The sequence below is a fragment of the Puma concolor genome, chromosome D3 (genome assembly GCF_028749965.1).
Source record: "Puma concolor isolate L17-30 chromosome D3, mPumCon1.1.hap2, whole genome shotgun sequence".
Lineage (NCBI taxonomy): Eukaryota > Metazoa > Chordata > Mammalia > Carnivora > Felidae > Puma > Puma concolor.
In genome coordinates, this window is record NC_141678.1 from 48,904,741 (window position 1) to 48,926,117 (window position 21,377).

The 21,377-nt window shown below is 36.3% G+C and overlaps 1 protein-coding gene across 2 annotated transcripts in view; it reads left to right on the plus strand.

The window, feature by feature from the left end:
- The window catches only part of TAF4B (TATA-box binding protein associated factor 4b), a 125,296-nt gene that overhangs the window by 53,818 nt on the left and 50,101 nt on the right, over positions 1-21,377 (plus strand). For both annotated transcript variants that reach the window (XM_086682655.1, XM_086682656.1), the window contains 3 exons: positions 7,169-7,338; positions 12,325-12,455; positions 17,305-17,430. In XM_086682655.1, coding sequence (XP_086538781.1) covers positions 7,169-7,338; positions 12,325-12,455; positions 17,305-17,430 — 427 coding nt within the window. The remainder of the gene's footprint in view (positions 1-7,168; positions 7,339-12,324; positions 12,456-17,304; positions 17,431-21,377) is intronic.

Genomic DNA, 21,377 nt, shown 5'->3' on the forward strand with positions numbered 1-21,377 from the left:
GCTCTTAATTTTATAACTCCGTAGTTTTCCAAGTGTGGTCCACAGAGTGTGTACCTCACAGACACCTAAGTATGTTTGTTTAAAAACAAACAAACAAACAAAAAAAACCCCTCTATAATAGACCCACTGAACATGAATTGTGGGTGCTGAATGGGTGTGTATTTCATTGTGAGACCTGCATTTTGAACATACTCCTGGGTGGTTCTTAAAATCACTAAGGTTTGGGAAATCCTTCAGTATGTTACACTACATTTGAGTCAAAAGGAAAGACAAAAGGGATTTCCCATGAGAAAAATAACTTCACAGAGGCATGAAAGAGGAATGAATGGGGTGTTGTGTGAGTTTATGTGCTGGCTATGGTATAGAGGTTATGCTTGAGGGTGGTTAAAAAAAAAAAAAAAAAGGATTGAAGGCAAAATTATTTTACCAGAGATTAGTAATCTAAGGGAAAAATTTGATCTTAAAGTAAATTTTTTCTTTATACTTTCTAAACAAATTTATTCTACTAAGTAATATATATATTTTGTACAATATTCAAAAGGAAAAAAGGATACACAGTGGAAAAATATGGTTCTCCCTTGCTTCTTTTTCACTCTGCTACCCAGGTTTCCATTCTAGAGCCAACCACTGTTAGCAAATTCTTGTGTATTTTTCTGGATGTAATTTTCTTAAAATAGATGGTAGTATACAATACATCATGTTTTACATTTTGTTTTTTACAACTTAGTAGTAATAAATCTTGGAGATTGTGCTATCCCAGGGTATATTCATTGTGATTTGAGATTTTTATCAGTTACATAATGATGGTTACATAATAATGATAGTTAAGCTATTTCCAGTGTTTTGTACTAGGAAAACAAAGCTGCAATGGCTATCATTTCACATAATTTCTAGAAAGAAGTGCTTATTCATTTTAAATTGTCAGATAATATCAAGTAAATCTCCACAGAGGTTAGATTTACAAATTACGCTGAGCAACAAAGCTTACAATAGCATATTTTCACATGTTCTGATGAACTTTATTAACAAGTTTTTGCCAGTCTAACAGGTGAAAGGTTATATCTTATATTTCTCTTATGAGTCGAACATCTTATTTTTGAGTCATTTTAAACTTTCTGTTAACTGAAAATTCTTGTGCTTTGTCCATTTTTCCATTGGATCATAGGTTCTTTCCTTAGTTATTTGTAGGAGCTCTTTGTATATTAAACTAATTCCTTTTCCCATGATATGAATTACTTCCTTCAATCTTCAGTCTAATATGTAGGGATTGTTATTGTCTCCATTTTACTGACAGTGCAGGTCTAGAAGGATTGATTTGCTTTATTTCATACAGATAATAACTGGCAGTCAGGATTACACTATGGGCAGTTCGACTCCTCATTTTTACCCACTGTTCTTCTCAGTATATTGTAATAGATAAATAGCAAACTGTTCTGAATGCATGGAAGTTTCCTCAGCTATTTACCATTTACATACTACTCTGCTAAGAATGAGAGAGGTGATAAAAATAATATATTTATTATACTTAATATATTTGTTGAATATAATCAATACAGTTAGTCTAGTAGGAGTTTAAGAGAAATAGGCTGATTTTTTTTTGTATTTACAAAATAACCATATGTTCATTTATTTACCATTTATTGAATATTTACTATATGAAGCATAATCCTGGAAATGAAAGACACTTTCTGCCCTCATTCATAGGTTAATATGGGAGATAAGCAAGTAATCCAGTGCTTAAAATATGGTAGAGTAAGTGCTGTGGTGGAGTATGTAAAGACTACCTTGGAATATCCAAGTCCCCCTCCCAGATAAGTGGGGACGTGCTGTATTGCATTTCAGTAAAGTTATCAGTGTGTGTGGGGGGGGGGGGCTTAATACAGGTTATCCCTTGAAATATGCTGATTTTTAGAATAGGAAGCAGAGTAAAACCTACCATAACAGAGACAAAACATGCTCTCAGAAGTTAAAAAGTTGGAGCAATTGGACACATGCTTTTTTTTAAAGTATCAGTATTAGTATTTTATTAGCATAAAAACAAAGTAAAAACATAAAAACAAAAGTTTAAAACAAATTAAAGTGGCATTTCTAAACTACGCGTTTGAAAAGGACTGGGATATAGCTAAGACTTTTGACAACTGAAAGATAATCAAAGAGGAGTTTGAAGACTAGAACTGGAAGTAGGGAATGTTCTGAGCAAGGCCAGAATCAGTATGAGCTGTGTGATAGTGAGTAATGGGAGGTAAGAGTGCTAAGTTAAGGTCATTACCTGGAAAACCTTGAATATCAAGTTAAGTTATTGGCAACGTGAGAGATTTTTAAACAGGAGAGTAATATGATTCTCTCTACTTTAGAAGAATCAGTCTGGTGCTGGTATAGATCTTAAGAGGGTGGAAGAGATTTAAGAAGTCAGGCATAAGCAGTGGATAACTTTATCAAAAGCTAAAGAATTAGATCCGTTTTAGAAGCCAGATTGCAAGACATTAATGATAATTGGGTAATGCTTCTTTAATTTTTACGTAGTAACTCATTACAACCCACAGAATCTTGAATTGGAAAGCTTTTTCTATTAAGGCATTATTAAATTTCCTTTTTGCATATCTTAAAAAGAAAACAGAACAGATTATTTTTCATAGTACCTTCATAAAAAGACACTGCATTAGATCAGAAGACTTGAAGATATAGTTCAGAGAGTCTCATTTTCTTCCTCAGAATTAAAACCAAACCGAAATCACAACTGTGCTTCAACATCAAAGCCTTTAATACTGTCCTGGCCTATCTTAGCTTTATTGATAATGCTGTTACAGCATTGTGTTGTCTTTTCTTTCCATCAGTCTGCCTCCTGTCTTAGAGGAAGTGTTAAATGGCTTGGGTGCTATTTACTGTGGCACCTTTTCCTCTTCCCTCAGTAGGGGTCTTCCTCTCTATTGCTGCCGCCCTCGGTAACCATAGCAACTGACAGCTGTACTAGAGGGAGCTGTGTTCAGCTTGGGGCCAAATAGGAGGAGGAAAGGCAGGCACGAACAAATCTTATTGGGCAGTTAGTTCCTTGCTTATTTCAGAGGAGGGCTGCAAGAAGATTCTTAAAAACATGGGACTGTCTCCTCATTGATGAATTCTGTTCATTTTTAGTACTCTGGTAGTAAGTACTAGTAAGTACTGGTAGTAAGTATGCCTGGTACTGTTCTCTGCAGCCTGTGTGTGAGATTTCAACAGGGAGTATGCAGAAACCCCTTGGAAGCAAATTGCAGTTTATAGGGCCTGTGTACCTGACAAACATCTGAGATTGTAAGCATTCGGTGTTGTGTGCATGTGTGTAAAGACCTTGTTTTATATACCTTAAACAATTCTACTTTTTTAAATGTTATTTTTGAGAGAGACAGAGACAGTGTGAATGGTGTGGGGGGGGGGAGGGGGTGCAGAGAGGGAGAGAGGGAGACACAGAATCCGAAGCAGGCTCCAGACTCTGAGCTGTTAGCACAGAGCCCGACGTGGGGCTTGAACTCAGGAACTGTGAGATCATGACTTGAGCCGAAGTTGGATGCTTAACAGACTGAGCCACCCAGGCCCCCCTACCTTAAGCAATTCTGATTTTCTTTTTAAGGGAAGATTGATGTTATATGTCTAAACTTCATGTTTTCTATTTCCAGGTTTCTTTTCCTACATGTTTATTTACTATTTTTTAAATATCACTAATAATTTTTATTGGGTAATTCATGTACATAGTACAGCATTCAAAAGGTAGAAAAGAGTATACTGTGGTATAAAGTAAGTCTTTCCTATCCCTACTTCCCTGTTTTCCTCTCCAGAGAATTTCTCATTTATCTTTCCAGAGATATGTGAGGTTATACCCATATGGGTATGTGTGTGTGTATGTGTGTGTGTCTGCGTGTCTGTTTCCCAAGGGACAGTTTCTTCTCTACCTCTTTTTTTTTTTTTTTCCTGCTCCATAGTACTCCTTGGCAGTTGCTCTGTATCAGGTCAAAGAGGACTGCCTCATTCTTTTAAGTGCCTGAGAGGGACCTTTGAAAACACCTAATCTAAGTTACTCATTTAAAAAAAAATTTTATTAATTTTTATTTTTTAATTTTTATTTATTTTTGAGAGAGGCAGAGACAGAGCATGAGCTGGGGAGGGGCAGAGAGAGAGGGAGACACAGAATCCAAAGCAGGCTCCAGGTTCTGAGCCATCAGCACAGAGCCTGACAAGGGGCTTGAACCCACAAGCTGTGAGATGATGACCTGAGCTGAAGTCGGATGCTCAACCGACTGAGCCACCCAGGCACCCCTAAGTTACTCATTTTTAAAGGAAATTTGAGTCCTAGAGATGGTAAATAACTGGTTGGGTTTCAATTTTAGAGTGAACTAGCTCTTCATTAATGTGTAGTTGGCCTTTTTTAAAAAAAATAGATATTGTTTATTAAAGCAGGTTTAGGTTCACAGCAAAATTGTTCGGAAGATACAGAGAATTCCCCTAATCCCACACATGCATCACCTCCCTCATTATCAACATCTCCCACCATAGTGATCATTTGTCACAGTTGACAAACCTGCATTGGCCATCAGTATCCCTCAAAGTCCAAAATTTACATTACAGTTTGCTGTTGGTGTAGTACATCCTATGGGTTTTAACAAATGTATAATGATGTGTATCCAACATTATAGTATCATACAGAGTACTTTCACTGCCCTAAAAATTCTGTGTTCTGGCTATTCATCTCTCTCCTCGCTAAATCTCTGGCAACTGCCGGTCTTTTTAGTTTGCCTTTTCCAGAATGTCATATGGTTGGTATCATACATTATGTAGCCTTTTCAGATTGACTTTTTTCACTTAGTAATATGCATTTAAGTTTCCCTGTATGTCTTTTCATGGTGTGACATCTCAATTTTTTTTTTTTTTTTAGCACTTAAAACTCCATTGTCTGGATATGCCACAATTTATTTATACATTTAGGTACTGAAGGACATCATGATTATTTCCAAGTTTTATCTGTTATCTTTGAAGCTGCTCTAAACATCTGTGTACAAGTTTTTGTGTGGACATAAGTTTCCAACTCCTTTGGGTAAATAGAAGTGTGGTTGTTGGATTGTACAGTAAAAGTATGTTTAGTTCTGTAATACACTGCCAAATTGTCTTCCAGGGTGACTACCATTTGGCATTCCCACCAGCAGTGAATGCGAGTTCCTGTTGCTCCACATCCTCACCAGCATTTGATGTCAGTGTTTAGGATTTTGCCTTTTCAAACAGATGTTTAGTGTTATCTCATTTTAATGTATATTTCTCTGGTGAAAGGATGTGGAGCATCTTTTCATATGCTTCTTTGCTATCCGTACATCTTTGGTGAGGCATCTGTTAGGTCTTTGGCCCATTTTTGAATTGGTTTGTTTTATTATTGCTGAGTTTTAGGAGTTCTTTGTGTATTTTGGATAACAGTCCTTTATCTGATGCCTTTTACAAATATTTTCTCCCAGTTTGTTTAGCTTGTCTTTTCATTCCCTTTGATATATCGGGTTTTTTGTTTGTTTTTTGCACTTTAAGGTAATCTTTACCCTCAACGTGAGGCTCAAACTCACAACCCCAAGATCAAGAACCACATGCTCTACTGACTGAGCCAGCCAGGTGCCTCTTGAGACCTGGGGTTTTTAGAAATATTTTTCACTCAGACCTTTTATTTTTTTATTTGGATCTTGGTCCATCTTTGGGTTTACGGTGTGTGCCATTCTTACACTTAAGATGTTTACATGTTTAGATCTGGAAACACTATGTAGGTGGCAAAATAATTCTTAGAACCATTTTTGGCATTCATACTTCTGACAGTACCTCTGTGACATTTGATAAGGCGGACTGCAAGCATTTTTGTACAGTTTCTTTGTATTGCATGTTTTATTTTTCCCTTTGTAAAGACTCACCTCTGAATGTTAGGGTTTTAAATCTGTTCAGATTATGAGACTATTGTTCTATCTCTCACTTTCAACTGCCGTGTCTAGCTTTCTTTTATTTATTTGTTTTTGCTTTTTTTTTAATCTCTCATATATGCTTGAGCATCGTCTCTTTCCCCCTCACCCCTAAACGCTGCTTTTTAAAGTGGAACACCAGAGGCCTTCATTTCTTGAGTACTTGACAATTATAATTTATTTCCCTTTCCCATGCACAAATGCATTACCACAGGGAGTTTCATAATTTAAATCTATTGACGTGAGACCACATGATATACCATTTGGCCCATGCAATAAAGAGAAGCAACATCTTTTTTATATAATCATGTTTGTGTAAATTATGTTATGCGTTGATAGGTGAGTTATGATCGGTAACCTGCTTGTTATTACATACGGTGATAAGGATGCTGTGAGGGAATTTTTGTATTTCTTTTCTCTCTTCTCTACCCTTAAACAGATACGCTCATCTTAGCACTGTAGCCATGTAGCAATCCTATTAGATAAAAACAACTATTTAATTTTGCTGGTGCGATGCAAGGAGTTCAAACATATTTTGTGTTTTATATATATGTCATGTTAGTATGTGTGTGTGTGTATAATTTTATATCTTATATGTAGACCTTTGCAGCCATTTGCTCGAGGATGTGGTTTAATGAATTCAGTTGGTACAGATGGAGCACACCAAAAGTCTCAGGCAGAAAATCATAACTAGTTTTAACCATTTGGTTTCAGAATAGTTAGTCAAGAAAGCTTCTTTTCAAGGGTCTTTATGTGGGTACGGACCTTTGAGGACCAGGGGATTTCTCCTGCTCCTCAGTGGAACAGTAGAGTACACTGGGGAAATCAGAGGGCATTTAATCATCTTGGATGAAAACAAAGAAGTCTGTTTTCATTTCTTTGTCTCTTCATTTCAGGGTATTTGTGGATAACTTAGTTTAACTCCCAAGTCCCTCATTGACTAAACTGAAAGACAGAGAGATGGACACTAGGAGACACAGTTGCTTCTGATTCATCTTTCTGATTAAATATACACTAATGGTTAGACAGATCAATTAATTTTAAAAGCTTCCAGGGAAAGATAGCTATTGTTCAGTTCTCTTGCTTGGATGAATTGAGAAATTAATGTCTGTAGTTATAAGGAAAGATCTGTAATTCTTTGCTCTCTTAAATCATTCATGTACAGATCACCAACCACCACCACCACCAAAAAGCTATCTTTTTTTTCCTCTTAGAGATGAAGATGACATCAATGATGTGGCTTCCATGGCAGGGGTCAACCTCAGTGAAGAAAATGCTTGCATCTTAGCAACAAACTCTGACTTGGTTGGCACACTTGTTCAGTCATGTAAAGATGAACCATTTCTTTTCATTGGAGCTCTACAAAAGAGAATTTTAGACATTGGTAAGTGCAGACTTATGATTGTTGACCTGAGAGTACTGTCTGTTCCAGGGAAAGTATTATCAAAAGAGACAGCCTGGGTTGGTGTTCCTGGAACTCTAAGGCTTAAATAAGGCTGTGGAAAGAATCAGGATTTCATGGGTGTTCTAGAAAGAGGCGTTTCATTTTAAGAACTACTAATGTAACTTAAATCATAACCTACTGTTTTGGGTTTAGATAATCGAAGTTAATATTTTATTTATATTTCTTAGAAAAAGATGTGTGTATTTTTATGTGAATTTGTACACATGACATACAATTTTTTTTTCTGTCCTGTTCCTTTCTTGCTTGGACTTAAGAACATATGTATACATGTGCATGCATACATTACAAGTTCATGTTTATGAAATACAGAAACTGCCAAATATTGTGGAACAGAAATACAGAAGTTGAGAGTAAGTCCCCCCCCTTTTTTTTTTTTTCAATCTCAACCCTGAAATTAAACTTGTTGCCCTAAAAGAACTAAATTAAAATACTAGGTGTCTTTCTGGGTCCAAAAGTAGCTATTAGATGGCTGCAGTGTGTAGAAGGAAATGGAAAAAATGTACCAGTTTTGTTCTGGAGCCACACAGCTTTTTTGTTGTTCTTTAATACCAAACTTGCAGTAATGTGAGAGACTGCACTCTCCCCATATTGACTGAGAAATGAGACAGTTTGGAGAGAGAATATTGCCTGTGAGTTATCTCATTTCTTGTGTCCTAACCCTGGGACTTTTTGGAGTCCCTTCTCCCATATCAAATTTGGGAGGTCAATACTAGTGACCTTTGAGTATACTTTAGTAAGAATCTTTATTATTATTATTTTTATTATTATTATAATTATTAAATGTTTATACTTGAGAGAGAAAGAGAGAGAGAGAGAGAGGCAGAGGATCCAAAGCAGGCTCTGTGCTGACAGCAGACAGCCTGATGTGGGTGGGGCTCCATCCCATGAACCGCAGGACCATGACCCCAGCTGAAGTTGGATGCTTAACAGACTGAGCCACTAAGGCACCCCAAGAATGTTTATATTTTATATTGAAGCCCTAACACAAAAATCTGAAGGTTTCTGATTATACCCATGGTATTTTTTTTTTTTTTTTTTTTGAGGGAGACAGAATGAGTAGGAAAGAGGGAGAGAGAGAGGGAGAGAATCTTAAGCAGGCTCCATGCTCAGCACGGAGCCCAGTGTGGGACTGCATCCCATGACCCTGGGATCATGACCTGAGCTGAAATCAAAAGATGCTCAACCAGCTGAGCCACCATGGTATTTTTAAAGACTACAAAGTACATTACTATTACATATTTTAAATCTGTTTTGCAAAATAATAAATGTTTGAGCTCCTGCACCTTTTTTTTTAAATCTCTAATGTAACTTGGGTATGTTATCTTTCTTTATTATGAAAAACTAGAATTTATAAGCAGTCCAAAAGTATAGGAATTCAGAAGAGCTCTTGTTAAAATGTTTGGTGTTTGCTTGCATTTTGTTTGACTTTTCTCTGTGCCCTCTCCTTCTCCTTTTCCTTCTTTCTTCCCTTTCCTTTATTTTTATTTTTATTTATTTTTTAACTTTAGAGACAGAGCATGAGACAGGTGGGAAGGGGGCAAGATTCAGAAAGAGAGAGAGAAAGAAAATCTTAAGTGTACTCCAAGCTCAGTGCTCAGTGTGAAGCTCAGAGACCTATGCAGGGCTTAATCCCATGTCCCTGGGATCGTGACCTGAGTTGAAATCAAGAGTCCGACACTCAGCTGACTGAGCCACCCAGATGCCGCGTTTTCCTTTCTTACCGTTTCAATTTCTTCTTTGCCTAAGTGTTGTGTACGGTATAGGAGCCAGTTCCTTAATTTTGGAAGATGCATTTTACCGTCCTGTGATGGCTTAGGAAACTTACTGGTATTGACTCCATGTAACTATATAATTATCTAGAGCTTTGGTAGAGTAGAAGTAGATACTTAGTTTTATTCGTTCCCACCCCACCCCCTAACAAATTTTGTTTTTAATTTGACTTAAACTTTGATTATATGATAGGAAAGTCTTTGGCATTGCAAGAACAGTTTGATCATTTAGGACAGGGATGGGCAATTTTTCTCTACAAAGGGTCAGATAGTAAATATTTGCCATTTTGTGGGCCATGTGGTTTGTATCACGGCTGCTCAACTCTGCTATTACATTGCAAGAGCAGCCTTAGAGAATATGTAAACAAATAGGCAAGACTGTATCCCTATCGAACTTCATATACAAAAAGAGATCAAATTTAATTTGCCAGCCTCTGTTTTCAAGAAGAATTCTGGGAACAGCTATTTGTATTTTCAGTCCTTAATAATCACAAATGTGTCACTTACTAGGATAGAAAATTGCAAAACTTCTTACTTCTGAATTACCTAAGCTTTTTAAAAAACAATAAAACTATAGAGTGAGTGGAATTATGTATTTCTAGGAATGTTTTCCATTTATAGTAAAATTCCATCTTTACAGAACAGATCAGAACCAGGACTATTCCTTAATAGTCCAAAGTTCCAGAGAATTTTTTTTGGAAGGTTTTTCTACTTAAATGTTAGGATAGTAAACATGCCAATGTTTTTCCTTTTTTTGTTAATTACCTAAATTAAATTACAGACATTCTATAAAATCACATAACAAGCTTTCAAGTACCAGCTGGATTTTTTTAATCAATTATGTCGATTTATTTTTTAAAAAATTTTTTTTCAACGTTTTTTATTTATTTTTGGGACAGAGAGAGACAGAGCATGAACGGGGGAGGGGCAGAGAGAGAGGGAGACACAGAATCGGAAACAGGCTCCAGGCTCCGAGCCATCAGCCCAGAGCCTGATGCGGGGCTCGAACTCACGGACCGCGAGATCGTGACCTGGCTGAAGTCGGACGCTTAACCGACTGCGCCACCCAGGCGCCCCTAATTATGTCGATTTAAAGAGAGTGTTATATTTAAAAGTGGGAATTTTTTTTTTTTTTTTTTTAATTTTAGAGAGTGAGCACCAGTGGGGGAGAGGGGTTGAGGGGGAGAGAGAGAGGGAGGGAGGGAGGAAGAGAGGGAATCTTAAGCAAGGCTCCACATGCTCAGTGCAGAGTCTGACACAGGGCTGGGTCCCACAACTCTGGGATCGTGATCTGAGCTGAAATCAAGAGTTGGACGCTCAACCAACTGAGCCACCCAGGTGTTGTAACTTGGTAACTTTGTCATGTTTTATTATCAGTGGAGTAAAGATATTAGAACATTTGAGTGTTCGTTAAACCCTGGAATTGTCTGCAAATCCCCTCACTTGTTTATTTCTAATACTCTAAAACATGAATTTTTTTTTTTACATAGGATAAACGATTTTATAAATACATATAAAATTATTTTTGAAGTTTCCGTCCAAAACACTACATATTTCTATGTGTTCATTTTCTTTCCCTTAGTCATGAACTGACATGTCATCACCCATCTACCTATGTTTAGTTGTAACTTTAATCATTGGATGATTTTGAAGTTGTGTCCTTTATGTAGAAGACCTCTGCTATTTATGTATGCTGACAGTTTTAGTAGAGTAGCTTTGGCTTTGTAGTGTTTTTTCCCTGCTTGAATCTAAAATTGGCGATGAATTCAGTTTTGCTAGATAGCAACAAACCACATTTTGAAGGTTTGGCTTAGGAGAGGCTAAATAGTTTTATATCTTCTTCCTGTCTGCTTTGCTATAGCCTGCATTTTGGACCTTGAGCGCTTTTTTGGAGGTTCTAGTAAGGGAATGCAGCTACTCACATACCCCTGACCAAAGAATGGCCCTCCTCTATCCAGTTCTGTCAGTTCAAGGAATATGTAGCTTTGGGAGGGATGCACAAGGAACACTGAGAGAGGAAAGGGACTGCACCTTGGCAGCCAGATCAGCCACATCCACCCTGGTGATCAGATGTCACAGCCAGGTAGCCCTCACATCCTATAGCCTATACTTTGAAGTTTAACATTTATTATGAAATAGTGTTAAAGAATGAATATAAGATTTGTTGGCTTTTAATTAAAGCCTATCTTTGCTATTTTGCTGTACTCATTCACACTGGGAGTATTTAAGAGTATGTTTCAGATGAGAGTGCAAAAGCAAACTCTTATGTTTGTTAAAAATAAACACAATAGTACTATTAAAAACTCATTTAAATTAGCCAACCTAATTGGCTATATCTTTAGAATTAGGTCTCTGTTGATACAGGTGGTTCACTGAGCTGAGGAATTATTATTCAAAAACTGATCAGATTGATTTATAAATGAGCCTTCTGCCTTTGGGTATGTGGTCCAAGTTGTTTTCTTGAATCTTTCTTCCTAGTTAGCAGAAAGAAGAATAGAAGTTTGGTTTATTTATGGAATGAGATATAGTGAGAGAGAAATTATTCAAATGGAGGAGTGAAATGATGAGGTTTTGAATCTATTTCAACTTATAAATTAATTACCAGGCCAGTTTATCAGAACATGAGTTAAAGCAAAATAAGCATGTTTGGTAATGGACAAAAGGAATGTAGGTATGTCTTGTAGACAAGGCAGTAACAGAGACCCACAATCTGAATTCATTGAAATAAATGTCGTAAATTGTTAACAGTGTCAAACAGGGCAAAATGTAATTTTCTATTTTTTTAATTACTGAAATTAACAGAATACGGCACTAATTTCTGCAGTTACCATTTTCCTCCCTGAACACTAGACTTGATTTGTGTTCTTATTAACTTTGTCCTATAAATGACCTTGCAAGGAGAATGATTCTAGAGGCTAAGTGAAACAATGTCTATATTTTCTGAGGCTTCAGGCTAGGTTTTATTAATGTAATGTCTAAGATCTTTGAAGTTGTGACTTTACCAGGAAAATCATAATCTCCAAACCTTTATTCATAATGGGTATGACTTCCAGGGGGAACAGAATACCTGCTGTGCTAATTATTTCAATTATCAGCCACTACTAAAACACGTAATGGATTTTCTCTGCTTCCACAGGTAAAAAGCATGACATTACAGAACTTAACTCTGATGCTGTGAACTTGATCTCCCATGCAACACAGGAGCGATTACGAGGCCTTCTAGAAAAACTGACTACAATTGCTCAGCATCGAATGACAACATACAAGGTAAAGGAAATCATTAAAGAAATACAGACTCTCCTCTTTCCTCTTTGTTGTGTTAAAGATAGTTTTTTGGTGTGGATTCATATTCTAAGTATATTTTTATAAAGGAAATGGTCAAGATGTAGTTCATACTGGTAGACAAAGTTTCATTCCTAATTTGCCTGATTTAGATATGCTTACATGACAAATAAAATAGAGTTTAAAATTGTGTCCAAAGCTTTTGTGTCAGTGTAGATTGAGATATGCATCTGTTCTGCCTCAGACTTCTACAGCTTTTGATTAGGAGGGAGAATGTGTTAGAATGGAATATTGGATAGCTGTGTTCTCTTCAGTGATCTGTAATCTGCTAGCATTGTTGTTCCTTTTTAATAAGTTAAATAATTGCATTGAGTGCTAATGCTGGTGCCGCTCATTATCATTATTGGCTGCTTTTTAAACAAATTAAATGCAAGGATAGCCTGTCTTGTCCCTTGTGGTATGAACCAAATCGCTTGCCATCATGAAGATGAAAGCACTTGATTTATTTGCATTATGGTTTTGGTGGAGAGCAAATTTATTGGGTGGTGACGGATGAAAAAGAAAAAGATAACCTTTTCCTCCTATATCAAGAAATGTTGGCTAGATTTTGTGCAGCATGTGGGTTACCTTATGAGGTCTTGAGTTTGTGAGAATGGTCATTGTCACAATGTCTTTGCCATGGGTTAAAAGGAGCTCAGGGAAATATCAGTTACCACATCACTGGTAAGTTCCCTGGAGGAATCATTCTATTTTCTCTCCTTTCTGCTTTATTTAGAACTTTGGAAGAACTATTTATAGTTGTATAAATCTTTGTGAGAATTTGCTAGACCGACTTAAAAATATGTGATCACGAGGAGAAAAAGCTGTGGGGAAAAAAAACACTTTCACTATTTTTGTGTGTTTTTAGAATTTGTCCATTTCTTCTTGGGCCTAATTTGTTAGCATATAGTTTTTTATAGTGTTCTCTTATAATCCTTTTTACTTCTGTAAGGTCAGCAGTAATGATCCCACTTTCATTTTTTAATTTTATTTCCTTAAAATATAAAATAGGTTATTGGTTTGAGATCTTCCTTTTTTTAATGTAGGCATTTACTGCTATAAATTTCCCTCTGAGCACTGCTTTCACTGCATTCTGTAAGTGTAATGTTCCAATGTTGGAACATTGTGTTTTTGTTTTCATTTATCTCTAAGTATTTTCTGATTTCCTTTGAGATTTCTTTGATCAGATGGTTGTTTGAGAGTATGCTGTTGAGTTGCCACATATTTGTGAAATTTTTAATTTCTGTTTTATTGTTGATTTCTAGCTTCATTCCGTATGGGCAGAGGAGATTGTGTGAGTCAATCATTTAAAATTTATTTAGGCTTATTGTGTGGCCTAACGTAGGATCTGTCTTAGAGAATATTCGACGCACACTTGAGCAGAATGTGTATTCTGTTTTTGGGGGGAGTATTCATAAATGTCTGGTAGATCTAGTTGGTTTATAATGTTAAGTCCTCTATTTCCTTATTGATCTTTGTCTAGGAATTCTACCCATTATTGAAAGGGAGGTATTGAAGACTTCAGTTGTTATTGTAGACCCCTATTTCTGTTTTTAGTTCTGTCATTTGCTTCATAAATTTAGGGACTCTGTTGTCTGGTATGTATATCTTCTTGATGAATTGACTCTTTTGTCAACATATCATGTCCTTGTTTATGTCTTTTAACAATTGTTGACTTAAAGTTTATCTTACCTGGTATCAGTATAGCCACACCTGCTTTCTTTGGTTATTATTTGCATGAAATCTTTTTTCCATCTTTTCGCTTTCAGTCTGTTCATATGCTTTCATCTAAAGTGAATCTCTTGTAAGGCAGCTTGTTGGTTTGGATAATGTTAGTCTCTACCTTTTGATTGGGGAGTTTAATCCGTTTACATTTAAAGTGATTACTCATAAGGAGGAACTTATGATATTTGCTTATTTTTCTGTATGCATTGTAGCTTTTTTTAAATCCCTTATCTGTTATTACTACCTCTTTGGTTTGATTTTTGTTGTTGTTGTGTACTATTTTGATACCCTTCTCGTTTCCTGTTGTGTATGTATTTTTAGATATTTTATTGACGGCTACCTTGGGTATTACAATTAACATCCTAAATTTGTAATAATCTAATTTGACCTATATCAGTTTACCTTTAATACTGGGATGTGGGGAAAATAGTCTTTCTTTTTGGCTTTTTACTGTAACTTTTAAAAGTCTTCAAAATTTTTCCAGCCTGGATTATCCCCTATTCCCACCTCAGTCACTGAACTGTTTCAGAGATATATGAGTACACTTTTATTTATAGTGGGCAGTTTCTATATAAAACATAATGGTACAATTTAGTATGGAATAGAATATTTCCATGTAATGTTTATTATTCTGTCATCCAAGTCACTGTTGTGTGTTCCAGTCTTCAGATAGAATTCTTCTGTTGTATATTAATAGCATATGTTCTAAGGATTTTGTTGCCCAAGGCACAATGGATAATATCTACCCCACCTGGAACCTCAGTAACTTAGCTTAAAGCTAACACTTCCTTAACCATAACCTAATTGATTTTCCCCTGCTTGCCTTTCCCCACACTCATTACTTAGTGCAACTAATGCCACTGCCTGAATTTGTACTACATTATCATCCTTCTTTAAACAGAAGTAATAATCATTTAGTTACATTTGGATCTAGTTCAAAATTATATTTGTTTTGTAGACTTTGATCTTATAATAATCATTGTGTCACAGATTTAGCTCTGTCCTTACATTTTAGTTCATCCCTGATAGGATTTATTTTTATCTGTACAGTGTGGGAATTTTTACCCTATGAATTTCACAAAAACAAGCTTACTTTTATTAAAAGCAAAATCCCACCATCTCTTTTCATTTGACATCCATCTACTTTTGGTAATCTTTCACATGTTTAGATATAATTATCTAATTAATCATAGTCCATAAACTGAGATTTAAGTAAAGAAGTATAGAAAGTGACACATGTGACACAGAGCTTTTGATCTTGCTGCCAGGTGTTTTCCAGCCGAAGATAGTCTTCTGCACGCCAGTGGTCATGGAGAAGCTTCAGTGTTTTCTAGTTGAAAGGGGCTTTGTGCTTCCTTTAGATGGGATAATAATAATGGTTTTATCATTTGGTCTGAGTCCTTATATTTTCATTGTTAAACCACCCTATTCAACCTAACATAAAGACTTGGGTTAGGCCTGTGTGGTAGACAGGAAGCAACGTGGTAAGATGGGGTTACTGTTGTTTAAATAAGTTTGGGGAATCAATAGGAATAGGGGAGACACTCATTTGATTAGCATCTGTAAGAATAAAGGAAGGATGCATTAAACCAGAGGCAGTTGTATCTAAATTGGGAGAAGAAGAAGGGGTCTTAACATGGGGATGAGATTGGGTTAAATTTTAGAAAGTCTGTGTTTCTTTTTAATTTAGTGTTTGTTGTCCTTTTAAAATTAAATTAAGTCAGTAAACTATCCCCAGAGTATCTGAGCACAAAAATGGTAAAGATGAAGTATTTAAGAAACCACTGGTTATTATGTTTATGCCTCATGGTTGGCCTATAATGTATTCCATATTCTATCTTGTATTATTTAACTTTAAAAGCATTTGAGAATTCATTTTGTATTAAACACGAACTAAAATAAGTAGCACTAATACATCCTTGTTCGTTATACTACGGTAATACTCTTTTGATCTAGTTAAATACCAACAATAAAAATTTAATTTAGAAAGAATCTTGGGCATATGAAATCTCTTGGTCCCAGTTAATTGAATCAACCATAAGCATGGGATAAAACAAAGATGGGCTTGGTGCTATACCTATGATTTCCAAGCCAGGCACTGACTGTTAGACTAAATGTTTAAAAACTTTAAGTTTTCCTGTTATACAGTCTCCCACAGTCTCTGTCCCATATTTTGGGTGTCTGATTTACTGAGATGACTAGATGGCAGGATATCTTAAATGCTGATTGGGAAGATTGCATCTGCCAATCCCCATCTTAGGTGTATTAGAAAGATAGATGAAGAAAATTTTAAAAATATTTAGATTGGAAAGCACTGTCTTACACTCTAGAATATCAAAATAAATAAAGCAGTGTAAATTTTATCATTTTATGGAGCAAATTAAGACAAATAATTATACTTCTCTGTTACGGCTCTCATTTATAAATTATCTACCTACTTTCTTTGACTTTAGTTTCTGTCCAAGTTCATAGCTTAAAAGAGTCCTCAAAACAAGGTTTAGGATATTAAATGTTTGCCATTTCATCTTATGTTCTATTTTGATTGAAGTTGTACTCACTTGTCAAGGTTAGACCAATCCAGCAATGGAAATGGGGGTGGTAACTTTCATCTTTGATGTATTTTTTAGTGAAGTGATTGTTTTTTTGTTTGGGATTTTTTTGTTTGGTTTTGATTTTGTCTTTGACAGGCCTGAGATTTCATTAAACATAGTAAGGTCTGCAGAGATGGGACAATAATTTAACTAAACAGATTTTAGATTATAGGTACATGCTTTCTACTTCTTGCTTTCTACTTCCTATTGTTAGGATTTGCTTGGTTTAATTCTCTTTTCTTCCCCCTTGCGGCTTTCTAGGAAAGCTCTGAAATTTGAATGCTTAATAACCTCTCAACTTTCAAGGATGACTAAGGTTTTTTTGTTGTTGTTTGTATTATCAGAAATACAAATATTACATCTTGAAAATTTAGCTCCCTGTGTATGTTGGTATTATTGTCTTTAGCTGATTTATTAAACCTCATGTAGAATGTGTTGCCTAAGGATCGTTAGGAATCTTTTTTTTTCTATTTTTCCAGGCAAGTGAAAATTACATCCTGTCTAGTGATACCAGATCACAGCTCAAATTTCTTGAAAAGCTAGATCAATTGGAGAAGCAGAGAAAGGATTTAGAAGAAAGAGAAATGCTACTTAGGGTAGCCAAGGTAAGAGCCTACATGATTTATGATTGAACGTGGCCTGGCAAGGAGGTCAGAATTGGCTTTATTGTTGGTTGACTGTCTTGTTTTTATTAAGCTCTGAGATTTCTCTGAAGGATTTCTTGAAATGAGATTACTAATAAAGTCTCTCACAGCCAGGATAGTGTCATACAGTGACTGTCAGCTAATTTAGCTTAATGAGATATAATCTTTTATCTCCTCATTCTCAATTCCTGTGTGCCTAGGATCATACCTACTACCCTTAAGTAAAAATGTTTTTTAAAAGTGCTCAAGGTCTTTTTAGGGATATAATTTGATATGTGCCAAGTTGAATCTGAGAGAGGAAAATTTGGAAATTTATGGGTAAAATTAGGATTAATTAGGATTATGTGGAGCAAAATATAGCATGGGCAGAAATGGGTTAGAGAATGAAAGAACAGGTAAGAAGAAAAGTATTTATCTTATAAATATATATAACTATATTTATTTCCTTTCTTCTTTATTGAAACATTTTCCTGAACTGTTAGTGCCTGATGGCCTGAAAGCTGGTTCTACCATGGTTTGCATTTTGTTGCTTCACATTTCCTTGTAGTCCTAGGGCCTTTGCATGTAGTCATAAAGGTTGGGCACTAGACTTATTTTTTATTTTTTATTTTTTTTATTTTTATTTTTTTTTTTTTAATTTTTTTTAATGTTTATTTATTTTTGAGACAGAGAGAGACAGAGCATGAACGGGGGAGCGTCAGAGAGAGGGAGACACAGAATCTGAAACAGGCTCCAGGCTCTGAGCTATCAGCACAGAGCCTGACGCGGGGCTCGAACTCACAGACCGCGAGATCATGACCTGAGCCGAGGTCGGCCGCCCAACCGACTGAGCCACCCAGGCACCCCTTATTTTTTATTTTAAACACCTTAGTTTTAATTTTTAGTGTTATTGTCAGTCTCCCATATCAGAGTATTTGTTCCTAATCACATACGAATCACCTGTTTAAAAATTAATTTATTTTGAAGTATTTCATACTTACCAGGAAAGTTGCTGTACTGTACAAAGAATCCTCCTCTCCTTTTCTCAGATGCCCCCCATTTTTAACATTTTACCGCATTTTCTCCATCTCTATCCTTTCTGCACACACACACACACACACACACACACACTATCATTATTCTCTTTCATTCCTTTGTTGTTCTTTTTTTGAATTCAGAGGTGTTTTTTTTTTGTTTGTTTTGGTTTTTTTTTAGTATTTACAAGTAGTGCAATTATCATCTCTAATTAGCCTTTCTCTGAACCTTTTGAAAGCAGGCTTCAGCCATGATGTCCCATCACTGCTAAACATTCTAGCATGTATTTGTGAAAACAGGACATTCTGCTGTATAACCCTCCAAATCAGGCTGTGAACAATATAACACTGCCATGTAATCCACAGACCCCATTCAGATTTCACCAGCTGTCTCGGCTCATTCTCCTTTTCCTCCATGGTTTATTCTTCCATTCAGCAATATGTGTTTTATTTGTTGCCCTCTCTTTTTCAGACTCCTTCAGTTAGATTTCTGACTTTCTCCCTCATGTCTTTGACAAGTTTCAGGAGTATAGGCCTTACCATCTATAGGGTGACTAATAATTCCTGGGTTCATCTGATATTTCCTCATGTCTTAGGTCATGAATTCTTGGCAGGAATATATACATTCTTCCCAGCTGATTATATCAAAAGGCAACCTTGATCACCCAGTTGTGTGGGTGCCTGTCAATTCTCTTCATTTTAAATTTGCCACTTTCCCTTTTCTAATCAGTTTTTCATAGGAAGACATTCCAGGATTATATCAGTATCCCCTTCCTCATCAAACCTCTGTGTATCCACTTTAGCACCCATAGATGGTGTCTACCTGAATCAGTCACTTCTATGATAGGCACAACTTATAAATACGCAAATAGTGATTTTTAAATTCTCATCCTCTTCTACGTTTATTAGCATTCTATGTGGAAGAGCTTTCCTTTCTCTTTTATTCATTTATTCATGCATGCATTCATTGATATCCGTATGGGCTCTTGGATTTCTGTGTGATTCAACAGGTTGTAATCCATTACTATTAATTATTATTTTGATGCTCAAATTCCTCCTGAGTGGGCGACCCTTCCAGCTGGCACTTTTCTCTGTTACTCATGTTTCCCATCATTCCCTGAGCTTGTCCTTACTTTCTGACACAAGATGTTCCAGGCCCAGCTTTTGCTTGTCCTTCCTCAGCCCTGGAATCAGCCATTTCCCCTAAAGAATCTTGTGTCTTTTTAGTTGAGGATGTTGTCCAGAAACCAAGAGTAGAGCTTACAGTGTGCTCATTGCTAATGGGGTGTCATCACATGTAGGCCCTGTCAAGTGGACACATCTAGGAAACATACGTATGGTGTATATGTATGTACCCATGTATCTATATACACACAAACATACATTTGTAACTATTTGTGTGTATATGTTCTAAAACCATAATTTATATGGATACCTCCGACTCCAATATCTTAGGACTTTTTCTAGCCTAAACCTTTCCATGTTTATAAATACTTTCTCCTTAGATACTTGACTCTTGTTATCCTCAATTTATTTTCTTATGTGCTCAATTTACTTACTTGATCCGTGTAACTAATCTCCAAAACAGCCATGCTGGCTGCCTTCTCTGTCTGCTACCACTGTTTCCCCTGCCTTCATTTCATTGCCTGTGTAATTAGTAGCCATACTCACTGGCCATGCCTTGGTCGGTCTCCCCAGCCCTTCATCACCCTGCATTCTTGGCCACTGGTCTATAACTTCATGTCCCCAACCCTCACAAGGAAGTGGTGCACCACAACCTTATCACTGTGCTGTTTCTCACTGCCTCAGTCCCCATGCTGACCCCTCTTGAGCTGGGAAGGACAGCTGGGGCAGGAAGATGCTCTTCCTTGAGCTGTCAAGTATTATAAGCAAGCACACAGTCAATGTGATGAGGTGGTTTATGCATATTTTATTTCCAATTACTGTGCTGTAAACAAAGTCATAAACTATTGAATACTTGTTTAGTTCTTATTGGATATAATATAGTCTCATTCTCTCTTGGTTTTTCTTCCTTTGCCAGACTTCTAAATATTAGAGTATCCCAGGTTTTATGATTTTCCTCCCCACTCAAAATACCTTTTACTCTTAATAGGTTTTCCTAACTTAGTAAACAACACAATTGTTTTCCTTGATGTTCAAACCAGAAAACTTAGGAGTCACCTTTAACTCCTTTTCCTCTCCCTACATCCAGTTTACTTCCTGTTCTGTTTCCCAGATGTAGTCTTCATCGTCTCTTTATCACCAGTGTCACCTCTCTGGTCTAAGTCATCTTTCACTTGGACTTTTGTAATGTCTCCTAACTGATCTTGTTTTCCTTTTACAATCCGTTTTTCATACTCTTGTCAGAATAGTGTTTTCATAACAAATCATGTGTGCCTCTATTACTTGAAAACCTCAGTGACTTCCTCTTGCATTTAAAATAAAATCCAAACTTCTTACCAGATCTTAAAAGGTACCCACCTCCCTCTCTGAGCTCATTCTATCCCTCCCTTCTTCACTCGTTTTGCTCCAGTCTTGCTGACCTTCTTTGAGGGTGCAAGTGTGCATCTTAGCTAATTAGGCATCTAAACCCGAAAGTTGAGTTCCTGTGTCCTACATCTGCTCTGGTCTTCATCCTCTCAGAAAGTTGGAATTCTCACCCTTCCAGTTGCTTAGACTAGAATCCTAAGAAATCATCCTTAATTCTCTTTACTTCACACCCTATATCCAGTTCATCAATAAATCTGCCTCAAATATATTTCAACCTGATCATTTATCATCATCTTCTCTGTTATGACACTAGTCCAAGCTGCCCTTCTCTTTTTCTAAAACAATGGTTGTTTTAGGGGCACCTTGGTGGCTCATTTGGTTGAATGTCCAACTCTTGGTTTTGTC